Source organism: Physcomitrium patens, chromosome 9 (genome assembly GCF_059467195.1).
Source record: "Physcomitrium patens ecotype Gransden chromosome 9, ASM5946719v1, whole genome shotgun sequence".
In the NCBI taxonomy this organism is placed as follows: Eukaryota; Viridiplantae; Streptophyta; class Bryopsida; order Funariales; family Funariaceae; genus Physcomitrium; species Physcomitrium patens.
This window is the reverse complement of record NC_143418.1, coordinates 17,245,788-17,264,899: the sequence shown is the minus strand read 5'-3', so window position 1 is coordinate 17,264,899 and position 19,112 is coordinate 17,245,788. Positions and strand designations below refer to the sequence as shown.

General features: G+C 35.8%; 3 protein-coding genes and 1 long non-coding RNA gene across 6 annotated transcripts; all 4 read left to right on the top strand.

Moving 5' to 3' along the window:
* Positions 1–977: 977 nt before the first annotated feature.
* LOC112286395 (26S proteasome non-ATPase regulatory subunit 13 homolog B) lies at positions 978–4,239 on the top strand. Its single transcript, XM_024528253.3, has 6 exons — positions 978–1,290; positions 1,587–2,033; positions 2,481–2,561; positions 2,861–3,057; positions 3,462–3,561; positions 3,925–4,239. Exons 1-6 carry the CDS (start codon positions 1,141–1,143, stop codon positions 4,108–4,110), a joined length of 1,161 nt encoding a protein of 386 aa, XP_024384021.1. The 5' UTR covers positions 978–1,140; the 3' UTR covers positions 4,111–4,239.
* LOC149988401 (uncharacterized) lies at positions 4,240–5,148 on the top strand. Its single transcript, XR_016504878.1, has 2 exons — positions 4,240–4,380; positions 4,992–5,148. It is a non-coding gene; the product is annotated as an uncharacterized LOC149988401 (long non-coding RNA).
* A 2,620-nt stretch (positions 5,149–7,768) lies between these two features.
* Positions 7,769–12,239, top strand: LOC112286393 (serine carboxypeptidase 1). Its single transcript, XM_024528250.3, has 14 exons — positions 7,769–7,955; positions 8,345–8,490; positions 8,730–8,806; positions 8,924–9,046; positions 9,220–9,322; positions 9,554–9,591; positions 9,696–9,797; positions 10,012–10,092; positions 10,239–10,493; positions 10,767–10,832; positions 11,007–11,128; positions 11,250–11,363; positions 11,492–11,537; positions 11,815–12,239. The coding sequence occupies exons 1-14, from the start codon at positions 7,801–7,803 to the stop codon at positions 11,896–11,898; spliced, it is 1,512 nt and encodes a 503-aa protein (XP_024384018.1). The 5' UTR covers positions 7,769–7,800; the 3' UTR covers positions 11,899–12,239.
* Positions 12,240–16,042: 3,803 nt separating this feature from the next.
* Positions 16,043–18,818, top strand: LOC112286255 (superoxide dismutase [Cu-Zn], chloroplastic). 3 transcript variants are annotated; one of them, XM_024527974.3, is made up of 8 exons: positions 16,043–16,122; positions 16,632–16,886; positions 17,137–17,198; positions 17,481–17,520; positions 17,813–17,908; positions 18,044–18,151; positions 18,310–18,363; positions 18,559–18,818. In XM_024527974.3, the coding sequence occupies exons 2-8, from the start codon at positions 16,658–16,660 to the stop codon at positions 18,582–18,584; spliced, it is 615 nt and encodes a 204-aa protein (XP_024383742.1). In that variant the 5' UTR covers positions 16,043–16,122; positions 16,632–16,657; the 3' UTR covers positions 18,585–18,818. The 3 variants fall into 3 exon arrangements, with proteins under 3 accessions (XP_024383742.1, XP_024383743.1, XP_024383744.1); XM_024527975.3 differs by having other exon boundaries at positions 16,626–16,886; XM_024527976.3 differs by having other exon boundaries at positions 16,043–16,172.
* The last annotated feature ends 294 nt before the right edge of the window (positions 18,819–19,112 follow it).

Here is a 19,112-nt window from a genome sequence, read left to right as displayed (position 1 = left end):
AATGACAAATTTGGTTGGCACAACACAAGTGATGTTTATACTAACATTAACAACTTAGTTTATTTTCTTAAAAACACATAAAGTAATAGTTCTCTTAATATGTACAATAAATTATAATATACTTTTTGCAAGCTACACATGTAAATATTAATATCTATTTGCTTAAAAATAATATATATATGTGTTTAGTTTTATAAAAAATACTTTAATCAACTATAAATAATTTATTATCCAAGAAAATATAATTATCTTAGTAAAAATTGTTTTACTAATTTTTTACAGCTTAAATACAATGGTGATAATATAGCAATTGTCCAAAATACAAATCTCAAAAGTAAGAAGATATTAATACAATATAAATTTTAAAATAAAATATATAATTATATAATATATAATATTAAATATTGGTTGAAAACAGCAATAAAATCCACATCAAATAATCACAAATATTTTTTGCAACTATTTTAAAATAAATTGAAAATATTAAAAAAAATAGAATATTTTAAAGAAAATGTTAATAAACCCAAGTTTTTACTAAATCGACCTACCCATCCTAATCATTAGTAGAAGAAGAAAAAGAAAAAGAAAAATCTTTTAAATTCATTTCTCCACTATTGGATCTACAACAAATAAAAATCAACTATATTTATCATGATTACCATATTCTTCATCAAGAATGGGTCTATTTCCTAAATACATCGGTCTATATATTTATTATTCTAGAAATGAAGTTTTTTACAAAATTCTAGAACAGTTTTTGTTTTATAAATGAAGAATTCCGTCCGCGTCCTTCGTCGTCCTTGTCACTCTCGTCCTTCATTGTCGTCGTTATCGTCGTCATTTCGTCCTTCACTCTCGTCATCGTTGTCGTTGGAGGGAGCCCTCCCCCCGTTCCCCTTCCCCTCGATGCCTTGCCTTGCTTGGAGCATTGGCGTTAAGGCGGGGATGCATGTCAAGCGGTTTTGTTGTGCATTGACAAGTTGAAGCGCAGCAGCACAACGCAACCCTAAGAAGGCGCGTCTGGAAGGTTGCATTTGCACTACGAGTGACGCAAGCCCAAGCAATTCAGGCGCGGTCTTGGGTCGGATTGATTGCGGAGAGCTTGCGAGGTGTATGTGAGTTGGAGGGGGGGTCAGAATCATGGCGGCGTTGCAATATTTGGAGAAGCAGAGAGCAGCCCAGCCGGAGCTCGCCGAGTGGTACACCAGCATGGCGGATCTGTACCAGCGCAAGCTCTGGCACCAGCTCACGCAGAAGCTCGACCAGTTTGTGGCGCTCACCGTGTTCCAGGTTTGGCATGCTCTCACTTTTTTGACGCAATCGGCAGTGTTTTTGGTACATGGGTGGGGTTGATTGCGAGCGCATGGTGGTTCGATGTGGAGGTGATGTGTTTTAGGGGTAGGGTTTCGTGTAGAGGAGATTCATTTTTTTTGTGTTTCAGGGTATGAGATAATGCTTTCATGTGTGTAATGTTGGTTATTTGATGATCAGAGATGGATTTTATTCTTTGGTGGCTCTTATTAGGGTTGGTATGTGCAATTTGTCACAAGAACTGATGTTGAGGGTATGGTTTGGTGCGATTGCAGGCGGGGGATACCCTTGTACAGCTATATCATAACTTTATTCGGGACTTTGAGACCAAGATCAATTTGCTGAAGCTCGCCCACTTTGCTGTCATCGTATCGAAGCAGTATCCGGAAAAGGATGCTGCAATTGCGTATCTCGAGGAGGTTATTGAGAAGCTTAGGACGTCCGGAGAGAGGCGGGTGGAAGAGCCTATTCTGTATGTGAAGATGCAGGTTGCGGCAATGAAGTTGCAGCGTGGGGAGATACAAGTGTGTAAGAAGCTTCTGGAAGAAGGAAAAACTACTCTGGATAGCATGACGGATGTTGATCCCTCGGTTCATGCGAGTGTGCACTGGGTCTCTTCGCAGTATTACAAGTCCCGGCAAGAATTTGCCGAATTTTACAAGAGTGCTCTCCTGTACTTGGCTTACACCTCTGTGGAAACATTGTCGGAAGACTTCAAGCTGGTTTGTACCTTCATCATCCTTTGCAAAATTCATGTTCATATCTTCTCTTCTCTTTTCATTCGCGCATACTGCGTCACTGGTCATCAATTGGCATATTCATTATTTCTGGCTCAGCATGTGAATTGGGACTTTGTTGGTAATTATTCGTGTTATATATGTATCATGTTCTGAACGGTTTGTTTGAACTTACAATGATATTCTGGGTGCGCCTTGTTTTATGACCTGAGTGGGTAATTATATCATTTTAAGGTGTTATGCATCATCTAAATAATTGTAAAATTTGAGATGTTAAGTGAACATCACATTGGACCTCCTTTGCTACAAGAATAATCTTGGAAAGCATTTTTCAGTGTAGGCTTGACATAGCATTGGGGGCTGGCTGTGGTGATTTTAGAGTTTTGTGCAACGTTGATAGTAGTGATTAATGTTAAAATGTCTTGAGTGCAGGATCTAGCATTTGATCTATCACTGGCGGCCTTGTTGGGGAACAATATTTATAATTTCGGAGAGCTTCTTGCTCATCCCATTGTAAATTATTAACCCAATTTCTTCCTTTTTGCGCGGGTTCATATATCTGTGATATTTTCTCTAGCTTCTCTTCCATAATTGTTATGTAACATTCAGCCCTTTTTCCATACGCTTCCTGTTGTTGGAGTCGTCAGCTTTTACTGTGTTGTCTCTAAAGTGTTCGCTGGATGCTAGTGGATACGAAGATCAGGATTCAAATAGGTTCAGTAGTTTTTGGTTATTTGACTCCGGGGATAGTCTTGAAGGGAACTTGAATCTTATGAATCTCATTGTCTCATGAACTGTTCTGTGATTTGTAGGTCAATAGCTTGTTGGGGACTAGTGTGGAGTGGCTGTACTTTATCTTGCAAGCTTTCAATGCCGGAGATTTGACCAGATATCAGGAGCTGTGTGGTCAATATCAGTCTGCCCTAACAGCACAACCTGCACTTGTTGAGAATGAGAAGAAGCTCTGGGAAAAGATCAACATCCTGTGCCTCATGGAATTGATTTTCAGGTAATGATCTTTTGCAATATTGATATTTAATCTGGTGAGCAATTCAGTTTGCGACTTTATTGATAATTCTCGTACATTGAAGATTGTCGGTATAGAAATCAATAACGCAAAGAGCTAATTGGTTTCACTACTAGCAGGAGTTGCTCCTATTTTGCACCCTTTTTGCATGTACTGTCATCGTGCATATATATAATGTCATTTTGTTTGTTAAGTTATTTTTAATTCTCAGATTTCAAGATTTCCTTATGTACTAGTATGTTATAATTTGCAATTTGTCCATGCCGGAGACTAGCCATAGCTACCTTAATGTGTGGTAGAAACTGGCTGATCTTCATTTGTTGAAATGCTTGTGATATTTCGTATATTTTCATTATTGACCAACTTTGGGTGAAATATCTCTCCAGCCGCCCATCAGAAGAAAGGACGATTGAACTTAGTTTGATTGCTGAGAAGACCAAGCTGTCACTGGATGAAGTGGAGCATCTTTTGATCAAGAGCTTATCTGTATGTGCCCCACTTAAATGGAATGCCAATTTCCTTTCAATTCCTATGTTAAGATTCTCCAATTATTTTCATATTTTGTGCGTGTTGTATTTGTTCATTCGTAAATCTTATTTTTTTGCATGCCAGGCTTTCAAATAATGTTTAGTTTTGTTCATTGAGATAATTGACGTTATGACTTATTGCTATTTAGAAATGAGTCGAGGACATCGACTTTCTATATATATATATTTGTTGTCCATTCTTCGCTTTTTCATTTAGGTCCGGTTAGTAGTTTTCTTTTTCTTTGTTCTCGGGATATGATTTTTCAGTTAACCAGGCAGAAAAGGATCAGGATTAGGGTATCTTATTCAGTACATTTTGCAGGTACATTTGATCGAGGGTGTTATTGATCAGGTCGATGGAACAGTGCGAATATCATGGGTACAGCCACGAGTTTTGGGAGTTCCTCAGATAACTGCATTGAAAGACAGACTAGAAAATTGGTTACAGAAAGTGCATACAACGTTGTTAGCTGTTGAAGCAGAAACCCCGGACCTTATGACTGTTTAAATTTAGCTTAAAACAGGTGCCACCTTCTTTGGAGTTGCAATTCTCTTTTATAAATAGGATGCCAAACTAGAGGACTTCGGAATGTACTATTTTTGCCCTTTCTGAGGCAGTCTTGAAGCTGTTCGGGTACTAGTGGAGTTTTGTACTGCGTGCGACAAGATGCATTGTCATTTTTCCTTTCTGTGACAAGAGCAAACCAGTCATGTAAATCTGGCACGTTCATCCTCGCTAGAATCAACCAGTTTATGGGGAATGTCGTTTAGTGTGAAGGTGAGTACGTTCTTACAAAACTTCCACTATATTGCATATTTAAGGTGCTGATAGAATTGCTTCTCTGGGCTTTTTCTCTTGAGCCCCTAACCTGACGTCTGCATGCATACCATCCCACTTCTGACTCAATATTCTGACTCAACCCTCGCATATCAGTCTTTAATCACAGCATTCTTTTCCTCTTCTCTTCAATACATTTAGCTTTGCGTGTTCTTACGAGTACGCTAAGTCAATGGCATGTATGAATTCCGTAGTTCTGGTCGCATACTTCCACAGGTCCCCAAATGCATCTGTAGCGTTCCAGGCTGCCAAGCAGTTGTATATTTTTGAATACCTTGTTTCTGAGTATTTCTCTCATTGCGCTCTAAATTTTGTAGCCCTTGGTTCTCTGCTTATGTGTCTCGACAGTGTAGTTATTTTTATTAGATTTTTCTTTTAGATTTTATATACTATTGTCCATTTTGCCTTTATCTATTCTAATTAATTTGTTGGTTCATGTTCACAAAGGAGGTTGTCCCCTGCAAAGTTGTAATGTGTAGATTAAATTACTACAAATTTTCTTCTATTCCCATGAATCTACTTGTCTCCCCCTGTGTAATTGTGTTGTATAGATGTGTTGGGTAGGATTTTCCAGAAGGGTTTAATTTAGCTACTTGCTCCCACGTAGTCTACCACATGAACCCTAATGCAATAGGAAGTGCAACATTCCCTTCCTCATTGTGGCTCCATTAATAAGAAGATTATTGCAACTCTAGTTGGCATTGACAAAGAGGTAACAGGTACGACCATATTTTGTATACAATTATAGTGTAACTAATTTTATCCACCCAGATTCATTTTATAAAATCAAATGTATAATAAATATTGGTTTTTTATTGAATTGAATGATCAGATTATTGAACTTTATTGTCAAGAATGTCATTTGTTCTTTAATAATAGTACATACAGTTTTTTTGCTTGTTTTATGTATAATTTATTTCTTTTAGTAACTGACATTCATGCATGCTTAAATTAAAATTAATTTTTTATTTCTTGTAGATTGTTTCATTACAAAGATGTCAGATTCAAAATTTAAAAACTTTCATAAACCTATTTTCTAATTAGGACATTAAAATATATATATTTTTTTCTAATTATTTTTTGTAAAACCTACTTTTGTCTATTTATAGTATAGTCTTTTCAAAAAGATTTTTGCACTTTTTCAATATTCTATTTAAATTTTAATCTTGGGTTGTGGAATTAAATTATCAAATCATAAGAGAGATCTTTATGAGTTTTTTTTTTTTTTTTTTTTTTTTTTTTTTTTCCTTAACTTTTATTGGATATTAAAGAATTTTCAATATATAATTCTAAAAGGATTCAATCCATTTGCATATAAGTTCAATCGTTTCTAAAAAAAAACACATACTTATATTTCTTTTCCTTGTGAGTATTAAAATAAATACAGCATATCTTTTAATCTCTTTTTTCCTTTTAAGGTTAGTACGTTAATTTTTTTAAAACTTCTAGCATGTAATCTTCCAATTTAAAAACACTTCATTTATTTTGTTATTTAGCATTTGCACACCATGTTGTCTTCAAGTTTTATTCTTCATCCATTTGATAAATGAATAAGTGTAAGTATTAATGTTAGATCTATCTTTATTTGTATACTTTAAGTCTAATAAGTCTAAATTGGTTTTAATTTTATTCTTGCAACAATTATGCCTTGTATTAATATCTGCTTAATACATATGGAGTATAACAATTATGCCAACTAATTGTCCTCATAGAAATTCAATGGTGAAGTGGGAATAATGCCCCTACATTACAATATATGCCCTATTTGGTGGTTGTTTAGGATATCTTGTACATAGTCTTTAAAAGGTTTAGTGGCTTTGGTGTTTAGATTGTGTATGTTTTATTAAATCTTAAGAAAAAAAATCCATTTGAATGTTGATTTCTATGTACATGTATAATGTAATATCTATATTTTCAGCACACTTTTTAAAGATTATTTCAGATTATATATATCTATATATATATATATATATGTGAGAATTAAGCATTTTTATGTCTTTTTTTCTAATTCCTCTCAATTTAAAATTACTATCCTTTTATAGATATTGGATTTTACTCTCTCTCTATATATTATTAAAAAATCTATAAATATCTATATAAGATTAAAAATATAAACTTATATATTTTTATTCATAATATTATGTTTGTTATTCTTTATTTAACTAAGGTAGTCTTTATATTTATAAAACAAGATAAGAGGGCATTTTTTTACTCTTTAGATTGGTTGAAATAAAAAAAAGTCTCACTAAGTTGATTTTACTCTTAGAAAAATAAGTCCAAAAGCTCTAAAAAAAGGCAAAATAAGAGATGGAATGCATATTTTTCTTACATTATTTGAATAATATTTTTGTTGGATCCAAATTAAGAAGTGATTTTTAAAACAATTTGATAGACAATATTAAAGAATGCTTAAGATAGCAATGAAGAAAATAAAAATTCATTTTTTGCATTTTATTTTCATTTTTTATAGTTGTTTGAATCACGATACAAACTGACATATTTGGACTTGTAATAATAATAAAAATGATTTGATCCATTTTATGACTTTACACTACATCCAAAAACCAAAGCTTCAAGAGAAAGTCTTGTCTTCACCAACTGAGGGATTTTGGTTAAACTTTTAAACTGTGATCTTTCAAAGTAGGCTTCTATGTATAAAGTCCTCCTAAGATATGAGCTGATATATTGATCATCACAATAAAATAATGCTTTGCTACAAATAATGACTTCGTCTTCCATTCTACTATCTCCAAAAACCAAAACTTCCAAACTCTTTGCTTGTTTGTTTGTTTTTTCACCCAACAAAAAACCATCAAAACTACAACCTTTTCCAATATAAACACCTTGTAAATTTCACATTCTTTAGTGAAAAAACCACAATACGAGTGTGTAAGCAACGAGGACGGTACACCACATGAGCATGTGACACGCTGGAACCGGAAGGGTGAAGCAAAGCAAAGGGAAAGGGAAGAGTACATAATTGAGACGAAAGCAAGCAAACAAGCAAGCAACGCGGTGGAGAAAACTACAACACGAGATAATGTTCTTCCGACGGAGGTGGTGGTGGCGGCATCGTCGTCGTCTTCTTCAGTGGTCAGTGGTGGCGATGGCGGGCACGGGCTGAAGATTCCCCCGCTCCATCCCCTCCTCCTCAAAGTGCACGCGCTCCGCTCTCATTCGTCCACTCACCAAGCAATCGGGGCCCCGTCCTTCTGGAGCGATGGTTTTGGCTTTTTCCAGCGTTTTCATGCTGCGCTTTCGCTTTTTTTTATCACCTTGTGGGATAGTATAAGACCCCATCTCTCGGTGTCTGGGGAAGGGTGTTGCCGAAGGTGTCTGGGTTGCGGTGAGGGTGGAACCATGGCAGGATCAGCTACAGCAATGCCCCGATTGTTTTTTTGCGCTTGGGTTTGCGCTTTTGTGCCGTTGGCTCGTGTTCTGGGAGCTCCCAATGGTGCTGCGGTGGAGTCTGTCCCTGGCTTCTCAGGCGATCTGCCGTCTCGGCACTTCGCAGGGTGAGTTGCGAAGACTGTGAGTTTTGGGTTTGGTGTCTTGGAGCGTGCCAATGCCGTGGAGTCTCCAATTTCGCTTCACACATAGTTTTGTGAGACTGACCTTGCATGGTTCTGTGTGGGAATGAGCCACTACCATGTATTGCTGTGTTTGGATAGTGTGTGACGAGCCACATGGCGAAGTAAGATTGTGAAATTGGGTCGCTGAGAGTAGATTGAATGCGTGAATGGATAAACGGGTATCTGTCGTTCGGCGCGCAAATGAAGGCTGGGTCTAATCACGTCCATCGCGATTTAAAATTGCGCAGTTGTTTCTCCGCTTCGGAACCTGACATTTGCAAATGTGGTCAGAAACCATGTTCTTACGGTTGCGGTGAATGTTGTGCTATTAGGTATGTGTCAGTGAACGACACCAATGGAAGGGAGCTTTTCTATTACTTTGTGGAGTCGGAGGGCAGTCCTGCTACTGACCCTGTCGTGCTATGGCTCAATGGCGGTCCTGGTTGCTCCAGTTTCGACGGGTTCGTCTACGAGCATGGTAGACTACTGGCGCTTTTGCCTCGACAATCATTCCAATGTATTTTATTTTATTTTGTGTATGCTCGCAACTATGCACCCCTCTTTGCTGTAAGTAGAGTCGTCATTCATCATTCTTAGCTGAATCACCCTAAAACTACAGCATCCGGCTACTGAGAAGTAGTATGTCAGCTTGTTGGAAAACATTGCAAGGGTCACTTGTTTGTTTGAGGCAGTATCTCACACAATATCTTGGTTAAGGACCTTTCAAATTCGAGGCTGCTGCTGACTCCGACAGCCTGCCGAAGCTCACACTGAATCCTTACGCCTGGTCCAAGGTATGTACGCCCCGTGTGTTCAGTCCTTTCATTTTTCGATCCTTACTTAAGGTTTTTCCTCACGTATTACTTCGATTCATTGTCGATGTTTGAATTGAGGAGCTGGTTGTTTGTCAGGCTGCGAACATACTGTATCTAGATTCACCAGCAGGAGTTGGGTTCTCTTACTCTCAGACGCCTACCGATTATATCACTGGAGACCTTCAAACAGCATTGGATACGCATGCCTTTCTGCTGAAGGTCGGCCTATTTCTCGTGCATTGTCCTTATTCATTTCTTGTAGACCTTAATTGGCTTCGCGGAATCCTGAGTATGAGGCTATTGTTCACCCCAAGCAGGGTTTAATTTTTGAACATATCTCGTGTAGAATTTTTTTATTTTAAATTCTAATTGAGGCATACTGTCCTTCTCAGTGGTTTCAAGCCTATCCGGAATACCAGTCAAATCCATTCTTCATTTCTGGCGAATCGTACGCCGGCATTTACGTCCCAACGCTGAGTCGTAACGTCGCACATGGTATGTCTGGTCCTACCTAACCGCATAATTTTCTGTCATTTTTTGCATCAAGGCTATTGGCATTTTTCATGAACTGGTTGATTTGTCACATCAAAGTCCAACTAGTGAGGCACACCCCTGGTATTACTATGAAGATTAAAGGATTTATTGTGTCCTGGAACCTCACATGAGAGATTAGCTTTGAACACAGTATACTAATTCATTTATTATCCTTCTGACGATGTTCGCCAGGAATTAAAGCTGGAGTGAAACCTGTGATAAATTTCAAGGTATGTCGCATTACGTTTGATGGTCTGGCTGGTCCTTAAGCCATCTTTCTTTTTGGATGTTGTTGTGACGGGAGTGACGTATTATGTTCCTATTGGCAATGCAGGGTTATTTGGTGGGTAATGGCTGCACAGACGACCAGTTTGATGGGGATGCCATTGTCCCATTCATTTATGGCATGGGTCTCATTTCGGTGGACATGTATAAGGTGAATCTTATTTTCATCGAGTATAGGCTCTCGAGCAGCAATATATGAAGTAGATCCTTGTAAGCTGCTGTTTGAAACAAAAAGTCAATCCGATCGCTTGAGTTAATGGTTGATTTGTCACGAGCGAGTCAATGATCTGATTCAACTGGTTTTGGGTTCGACTGACTGCTTTGTTTTGAATCTGTGTTTGACGAACGGATCTTTGGGCTTGCAGAGCGCACAAAAGGCTTGCAATGGATCGTATTGGAACGCTTCAGACCCAACGTGCCTTGCCAAGCTCAACGACATCTATAATGTCTCTATCACGATCCATACTTTTTGTTTGTTTGTTTTTGTTTTCATTCTGCTTATGTTCTGCAGAGCCTCTCCCTCAACTACATTCTACAAAATGATGCGCGAATTTTGATTGCTCAAGAGTGTCGTAATGTTGCCTAAGTGCAGGATGTTGAGGAAGTCAACATATATGATATTCTGGAGCCCTGCTACTATCCTGATTCAGAGAGCGATTCGTCTCGATATCACTCCAGGTTGCCTCAAAGTTTCCGCAGATTGGGTGAAACCAAGGGGCCCCACAAAATCCGAAAACGCCAGTTTGGTCGAGCATACCCTCTGCGACTACCCCTACGAGCAGGACGTGTTCCTACCTGGCCTAGTCTTTCTCATGCATTGTTCGACTCTGAAAACGTACCATGCACGGTATGATCCCTTCATCATTCTCTTTTTCTTTCAGGATATTGATGGTCGTTCCAGACACTTGTTTACTATTTTTTTGTCAAATGCTTTGTCTTCCTGGCCTGTACAAGTACTTTCATTTGTACTTAATACTTTGGAGGCATTGCTCGTTGTCTATTACATGCAGTTTCTAAGTTTGTGTGTTGCCCAATCTATAAATTCTGACCGACTTTAGCGATGATCGCCTTTAGTTCGTCTCAAGGAGTCTACTGATTAATTGTTTCATTATCTAAACAGGATGATCGTATTGCTGGTACTTGGCTTAACAACGCTGAAGTTAGAGCTGCACTTCATGCTAAACCGGTTAGTGCCAATTTTCGAATTTCTAATGTATTTCACTGCGCCGGATTGGTTAGTCTGTAGCGTCTACCAGTCTGACCTGTATTAATTTTGTAAGAATGTATGAATAAGTTTATTCACACCATTGGAAGGGCTCCGACAAAATGGAGGAAAATTAACAATGTATTTGTTATGCAGGCTGCTGACATTGGCCCCTGGGATCTCTGCACGGACAATATCATATTCTATCACGATGCTGGCAGCATGATACCAATCCACCGGGAGCTTACAACAAGCGGCTACCGGGCTCTAATCTACAGGTTTCTATCCTATCCTTGCCTCTTACCAAATCATCGGTATTTACGTGAATGTGAATCGGGGATCAGCCCTCTCAATCCTAAGGACCATTATTGACAAAGTAAAATGTATTGTGTTTTCCAGTGGTGATCACGACATGTGTGTGCCCTATACCGGATCGGAGGCTTGGACATCATCTATGGGTTACGAGGTCACCGATCAATGGAGAGCTTGGTTTGTTGGACGTCAAGTTGCAGGGTGAGTTCAGTGTCCATCAGCTCCTGTCATCTAGATTGCTGTTTTCCCAGCATAATACTCGTGGTTTTAGTTTTTGTTGTCATTATTTTTGAAGTTTCCTCATCTGGAAGATAATTGCAAACCTGCAGGTTTACTCAAGGATATGCTAACAACTTGACGTTTGCTACTATCAAGGTGATGTGTCTTCCGCTTAGCTGTTTTTCAATCAAATCCTTCTTTCTTATTTTGAACTTTGTCAGAACTTCAAAATAAATTGTCAGTGGAATTATTTACTACCCTCTAGTTGCCATTTAGATGTGAATTAGTTGTGGCAGATTGCGTAAACCTTCAGTGACGGAAGATTTTGTATTTAAGTTTGGAAAAGCACGTTCTACGTTCTAGCTTTTTGCAGTGGGTGATTTCAGTCCTTCTGTCAGGCTCACGCAGTTCATCCGTATATTGTGTCATACAGGGATCAGGGCACACTGTTCCAGAGTACAAACCAGCGGAAGCACTGGCATTCTTTCAGCGCTTCCTTTCAGCACAGCCTTTATAAATATGGCGCAGTTCAGAGCAAGTTTTCCAAAAGCTGCACCTAAGTGCAACCGAATTGAATCTTTGCTGCAGGGAGTCATTTTGATATGCTCTTATCCTTGTGCACTTGTTCCAGTTAAAGGTTGTCGCAGGTAAAGTTCCTCAGCTGCTATGACATAGAAACTGTTCTCTTCAGATAGATGGTGTAGAATTTGTGGAGTGAATTCTTTTGAAGAATGCTCATTCTTTTCATGGGTTTAGAGCAACTATTCGAATCCTCTTTTGGAGCAGTCGAAGGTATGATTTTCTCTTAATGTTTATATTTTATGTTCTCAAGTAATAAAGTAGTTTTCGTGAATGTGATTTTATGAGTGTAATTTATTTTTATCCGAAGGTAGTAATTATCATTGGTTGTTATTGTCATGAATAATGTAAAAGAGTGTCTAAAAGTTAAGAAACATTATGCCAATATGTGATTTGTATGTGTTTAGGTTTTTTTGGGGTGTTGCAGATGCCACTATAGTTTTTGCTATTGCCACCACAATATACTATCCACTACATTTCATCACAATTTTTGTTATTGTCACCCCAATTTTATTTTTATCAACTTTTAAATTATTTTCTATTAATTATTATATATATATATATATATATATATATATATAATTTGAAAAGAAAAAAAACATTGAAGATATTAACAAAAAATAAAAACGATTGAAATAAAAAGAAAAATAATACAAAATTAAAAAACTAGAGAAATATGGTAGTTGGATGGTTGGTTTTCTTGGTAGTAGTAAAGATTGTGGTGACATGTGGTAGTTGGTAGGTTATGGTGATAATATCCAAAATTGTGATGATAATAACATCATTTTTTTTTTTTTTAAATTATGATTTTTTTTTGCATAAACATATTTTAAGATTTAAATTTACTTTAAATTTTTTCTTAATCTTTCATTTATTGTCATATAATTAGAGATTATTCAATTACTTTGGATATTTCATATAGTTTTAAAAGATATTTTTTTTGAATCTTAATGTTATAACACACCACTCACATGAATTTCATTATATAATAGTTACTTTTTTTTGTTTTCTAAAACATTCTATGATACATTCGTAATACTAATTATGATTATAGATTCTCTAAATTAAAATATCAAAATCCATGAATACATAAATAAATGAACTATCTCTTTTACAATATATAAATCTTAGATGAATACAATCATCAAAACAATTTGATTGTGGATATATAAAGTTGATAAAAATATAATCAATGATTAATTCAGAAATATTTAAAACATAAAATCTCAACATGATGGCCATATAATATCAACAAAATAATAATTGTTCTGATATGATGATAAATTTTATCCAAATAGTACTTGGAATTTAAAATTAACAAACAAATATCAATACCAACAACAATCTATTTTATTAATTACAATTAATAATCAATTATTTTATTTTCAATTCTCTTTATACTAAAAAGGTTTAAAATATGTTTTAAATTTTTAATTATTATCCTTGTATTTTCTATCAAACTTATCATTTAATAACATAAGCTTTTGTAAAAAAGTTAATTCAATTTCATACAAACACAACTGTAAAAATGTATATTTTACATTACAATTAATAAGTTATTAGGTTACAAAAAATTTAACATATTAAAAAATATGTTTTTGTTTATTATGTATGTATGTATCTCTAAATATATATATATACTAAAATTTTAATAAATAATAATACTAAACTAATTTATAATTTAAAATATTATAATAATAGTTTATAGAAATAATTAAATATTTTTAAAAGACAAGTATATTGATTATAAAATATCAATATTAATTTTTATGTTTAAACTTTGATAATATTTTTTATAGACGGCATTGTTATAAATTCTTATTGAATTTTAATTCTTGAGTTGTTTAATATAAGTATTATAAATAAGGTTTATAATAATTTTATGTTATAAAATTAGTTTATCATAGATTATTTAAAATTTTAAAGCTATAAGATTCTAACTTGAATAATTTAGATGCATTCGTAGCTAAATTTTAATTAGTTTGTAGAAAATTAGTACAATTGAGATAGAAAACTTATAAATTTATACTACAAAAAAATCATAGATTAAGAAATTAATTATCAATATGAAATAAAATAATATTTAATTTATGAGTATAATTTTATAGTAATTATAATATATGGTATTAACATTGATGTTGAATCTATCCAACTTAAAAAGGTAAAAACTTTTATTTGGTTAGATTGCATAATCTTTGCTTATTTTGATAAAAAAAGATATGTTTCTATTATAGATCCTATTTGAAAAAAAAAAAAACAAAACAAAACAAAACAAAAAAATAAATTATATAATATTTTCCAAAAAATTACTTAGAATATATAAGAAATTCATATATGTATGTAAAAATTTAAAAACTTAGATATTTTTTTATAAACATGAAAATTTTATTTGTAAGATTAATATTATCAAAGATATGAATCACATAGAATCAAAAAATCAATGTATTCTTCAGCCACTTAAAAAGAGTAGATATTTACTCAAAGATAATATAGTATTAGAACTAGAATGGCTATTGTTGAAGCCAAGAAGACTAGAAACTCTTAAAATAAGACTAAGACCAAGAAATGTGTAGACAAGAGAAAGAAAGACCTCACCTTTGCATCCTTATATACTATCTAAGTGCTATGTGGTGATGTTCTACATGACCTCCAACATGTGCTCAACTTGTAAGACACATGTCTAACTTACAAGACAAGTTTCTTACATGTGTGCCACATTGCCAACTTGTTGGCCAAGTTTTCAACTTATTAATCACCTACAAACACATATATAGTTAAATTTGCATATATAAAGCTTCTAAGAAAGCTTGTACATAAGATAATATTGAATCTACTTACTTCTACTTACTTCTATCTAACTCCTTTAATCTAGATCATTATATATGTTTGTGACAAATATTTTGTAGAGGACAAAAATAGATGAGTTCTTATAAATGTGTGTTGTTTATAGAGATTTTAATAAAATAGTAATAAAAATATATAATTTAAAATACCAATAATTTTAATATTTTATAATTCATTTTATGAATAAAAATTTATACTAAGATTGAATTTAAAAAAATTTATTATTTAGTATAAATAAATAATTAGAAAAGAAACTAAACTTTAAACAAGATGGAAAAATTATATATTTATATTTATATTTGAATTAATAAACACGCTTATCAGCTTTTAAAATCTAATGAACAAGATGATTATAGGATTCTTGAGTTATTTTAAATTTCATATTTAAATACTATTAAAAAATATTTTAAGAAACTAAAATATGTTTTATTATATTTTGTGTCTTATTTCACAAAAATTATGTAAAATTAGATTATATACTATGATTCTAAAAAAATATCTAAGTTTAATTTCTAACATGGCATATAATATAATTTTATGTAATTTTTGTAAGATTTTAATTAGGTTTTAATTAGATTATAATTTTATGTTAATCTGATATTTTAATTAGATTATATGCCATGCTAGAAACTCATATTTTAACTTTGTAAACACAGAAAATAAGAAACATTCAAAACTTTGTTCATATGTTATTAATTTATTTTTTTATAGTAATTTAACCTATTTCATCTTTTCAATACAACAACTTACATTATGTAACTATAGATTTGATTTAAAAAAAGATACACTCTATCTAAATTTGTTGCAACTATTTCCCAACTTAACAAAATCAAACATGTTGCAGCTAAAGACCTACCTATCGACAATGCATCTACAGTGTGATTACTGCAAACCTCTCTTATCTCATCAGTACTATACATCCAAAGCAAATAAATCATAACAAAACTTTTAATATAAACTTGATAATCACATCCCATCTGAAACAGAAATGAAACCAACAAACAAGACGGGCAAAACCGTAAGTTTTGGGTGAAACAGGGAAAGAAAAAACAAAGAAGAAAAAAAGGGTTTTGTTTTGATTTGGATTTTGATTTTTTTTGTCATTTCAAACTGCAATTAGAACTGCTGTGGAGATGTGGAAAAGGTAGGAGTTCCTTATCCGGAGCAGCGTCGCCTGCGCCTTCCACTTCCAGATGAAGAAATGAAGGAAGGAACTTACAAACTCAGCAGTTCAAAGCATCCTCTTCGTCCTCCTCCACATCTTATCGCTGCTGCCTCTTTCAGCCTCTCCCTGCAACTCTGTGTGGATTGCTTCGTGGTGAGATTCTCCCTTCACATGGTGAACTTGCCTGATCTTGCGCCACAAAGGTGCTGTCAAACTTGGATTTCGGGTTTTGGGTTTTAGGCATCTCTTGGAAAAAGGGAACGTGGAGTGTGTGTTTTTTTCCAGGGTTGACACTTTGGGTCTCTGTTGTGTGTTAGCAAGGTTGGTTCTTTGGTTATCTTCCTGTATCTAGGGTTGGGACCTGTTCATGTGGTGAATGCTGGTCGTGGATCAGTGGTTTGGGCTCTCGCATCGTCCCGTAATCGGGCTTTTAGATGTAATTAGGCTCCATTGAGAATACCCCTCACATTCTGAGATTCTGGATATGGTAGCTTGGATGGGAGCACAATCTTGCCATTTCTTGAGCTCAGACTAGTTTGTTAGAATGTGGTCGAGGAGAAATCTCAGGCGTGGTGTTAGATATTGTTGTGATAAAAGTCTAGTCCAGGGGTTTGTTGAAGTTTTGTTGGGTTTCTAATTAGAAGAGATTGTTGAAGAATCAGGGTGAGCAGTGCAAATAGTGGCAGCAATGGCAGCGACCACCATGTCCACGCTTTCTACATCTCTCGTCGCTCCCACCGTGGCGGCGTCACAGTCCGCTTTCCAGGGTGCGTCTGTGCGTGTGAACCTCATGCCTGCTGTGGGTGTGGTCAAGAGCCGCCCCCTCACTATTGTAGCAGCCACCAAGAAAGCCGTGGCTGTGCTCAAGGGCAACGCCAATGTTGAGGGCGTTGTAACTCTTCTCCAGGAGGATGATGGTGAATAATTCAAATAACCGCTTTCCCATTCAATCTAAGAGAGTGTAATGCTCCTTAAGTTGGTTTTGATACACGGTGTAATTATTTACTATAGTTATAATATAGCTGGTGTGAATACAGCCACAGGGAATTGATCTAGAAAGGACCGTCAATCCTTTGATTAGAAGCATAAGTGAAACAATGCCCCAGTAATGGGCGATAATTGATTCAATACGGCTGTTAACACTAATTTCTAGGATCTTCGACGCAGGTCCCACAAAGGTCAATGTGAAGATCACTGGCTTGGCTCCCGGCAAGCATGGATTCCATCTTGTACGTTTTTTTTTTTTTTTTTTTTTTTTTTTTTTTTCAATTTTTCTGTAGGATTGTAAGCGCTGCAGTATTTTGATTGTACCGCATGCTTCATGGAATCAATTTAGAGTGCCCTTCTTGCATTGCAGTGTTATTTCATGATTTCGGAGGCTGTTTCCAGTTCAGTTGCATTGTTTGACATGCACAGAAGTTATAGAGATTTCGTTTTACTATTGCTCTTCGCACGAAGAGGTCACCAGCCAATCAGAATCTGATGTGGGGTTTGATTTTGTATTGGTGTAGCATGAGTTCGGTGACACAACCAATGGCTGCATGTCTACTGGTAAGTTTACAAATGTTATTTTTCTTTTGTACATCTCACTTAGAATCTCAAGACTCTTGAATTTGTGGTTGTTGATTCTTTTAGTAGGCTCTTCTGTTTGAGAATACAAGGAATTTAAAACTTGCTCTTTGTGCGGAATTGCTTTCAAATTTGAGAGTCTTCTTACTGAAGAGTTGTCAGTCGGAACCTTTGAATTTGTTTATGCAAGAGAAAGTAAGTAGTCTGTGTTAAGTCGCAATCTGTTACGTTGGGACAAGTCCTTCACATCTGACTTCGGGGGATACTCTTGCAGGTCCTCACTTTAACCCTGAGGGCAAGACTCACGGTGCCCCAGAAGACCAAAACCGTCATGCAGGAGACTTGGGCAATGTTATTGCTGGCGATGATGGTGAATACCTAACTCATTTTGATTGTAGCGTTATCTGCTATAGACTCTGCTTTCACTATTAAAACCTGAAGTATGGATATTGGTAGGTAATTCATTTACTGTCGTTGATTTCTTTCACGTTTGGTCCGATTACAGGTGTCGTCGAGGTCACGCTTGAGGATTCCCAGATTCCTCTATCCGGTCCGAACTCCGTAGTTGGAAGGGCATTCGTTATTCACGAAGCTGAAGATGATCTCGGAAAGGGTAAGCGGAGATAGAAGCAATCGTGCACTGAAATTTTGTTACTCATCTACCAGAGAGAACTCACGTTATATACATCTTAGAAAGATAGCAAACCTCATAACATGCGTCATAACTTGTAAGGTCAGGAGGATGTAAGCTAATAAACTTTTACTTCACAGGTGGCCACGAGCTCAGCTCCACAACCGGCAACGCAGGAGGCCGACTTGCTTGCGGTATAACTTTCTTGACCTCCGAGAATCTTCAATTCATTTACCACAAACTGAAACACTTTTTATTATCTATGGAAATGAGTGAGTTTGAGGTGGGCTATGTTCAGGGCTTCAGGAAGTAAAAATTCTCTAAGTTTACAATGTTCTTGACACCGGTGTACACATAACTGAGCCTGTAATCCATTGCGATGTGTGCAGGTGTTGTGGGTCTGACACCCCTGTAGTTAACTAGGCTCTACTGGAACCGAATCCTGCTTTTGCATGTAGAAAGGGAGCCACATCGTCATTGTGGACAGTCTGATGTGGAGGAAATTACGTCCACTGTCTTTGTGGGAGTTTTTTAGTCGCGGGTGTGTATCCTGTCTGACTATGTCGTTAGGTGAGGGAATTGCGGTGGACCTGCCTTGTGCTGTACTCTCAACGTGAACGTCAATATCATTCATCTTCTCTCGGGGCAATTGACAGTGTATCTGTGAATGCAATTCCCTACCCGCGATGCCCACATTCCTTCATTCGAAGCATCCTGGTTGGCATGTTCCTGTGCTAAGAGTTCATGTTTTTTGGGCTTAGAAACGGTGTTTGGATAGTCCTTATGGATGGATATAATGAGCTTGAACTTGCTTTAACTTACAAGCCAACCGTCGAATCACTTAAAAAAGAGTAAAGTAGATGATGTGTTATGAGATTGTTGATTGTGCACTGTTAAGGAATCTATGTAACACTAATCAATGAGTAATTTTGTGTGAAAGGAA

Excerpts from the sequence above, each read along its gene's own strand:
- LOC112286395 (XM_024528253.3), top strand. The coding sequence starts at position 1,141 with ATGGCGGCGTTGCAATATTTGGAGAAGCAGAGAGCAGCCCAGCCGGAG. Across the intron at positions 1,291-1,586 it reads TGGCGCTCACCGTGTTCCAG|GCGGGGGATACCCTTGTACA; the intron begins GTTTGGCATGCT and ends GTGCGATTGCAG. Across the intron at positions 3,562-3,924 it reads TTTTGATCAAGAGCTTATCT|GTACATTTGATCGAGGGTGT; the intron begins GTATGTGCCCCA and ends TACATTTTGCAG.
- LOC112286393 (XM_024528250.3), top strand. The coding sequence starts at position 7,801 with ATGGCAGGATCAGCTACAGCAATGCCCCGATTGTTTTTTTGCGCTTGG. Across the intron at positions 9,592-9,695 it reads AACCTGTGATAAATTTCAAG|GGTTATTTGGTGGGTAATGG; the intron begins GTATGTCGCATT and ends TTGGCAATGCAG. Across the intron at positions 11,538-11,814 it reads TGACGTTTGCTACTATCAAG|GGATCAGGGCACACTGTTCC; the intron begins GTGATGTGTCTT and ends TGTGTCATACAG.
- LOC112286255 (XM_024527974.3), top strand. The coding sequence starts at position 16,658 with ATGGCAGCGACCACCATGTCCACGCTTTCTACATCTCTCGTCGCTCCC. Across the intron at positions 16,887-17,136 it reads TCTTCTCCAGGAGGATGATG|GTCCCACAAAGGTCAATGTG; the intron begins GTGAATAATTCA and ends TCTTCGACGCAG. Across the intron at positions 18,152-18,309 it reads TGAAGATGATCTCGGAAAGG|GTGGCCACGAGCTCAGCTCC; the intron begins GTAAGCGGAGAT and ends TTTACTTCACAG.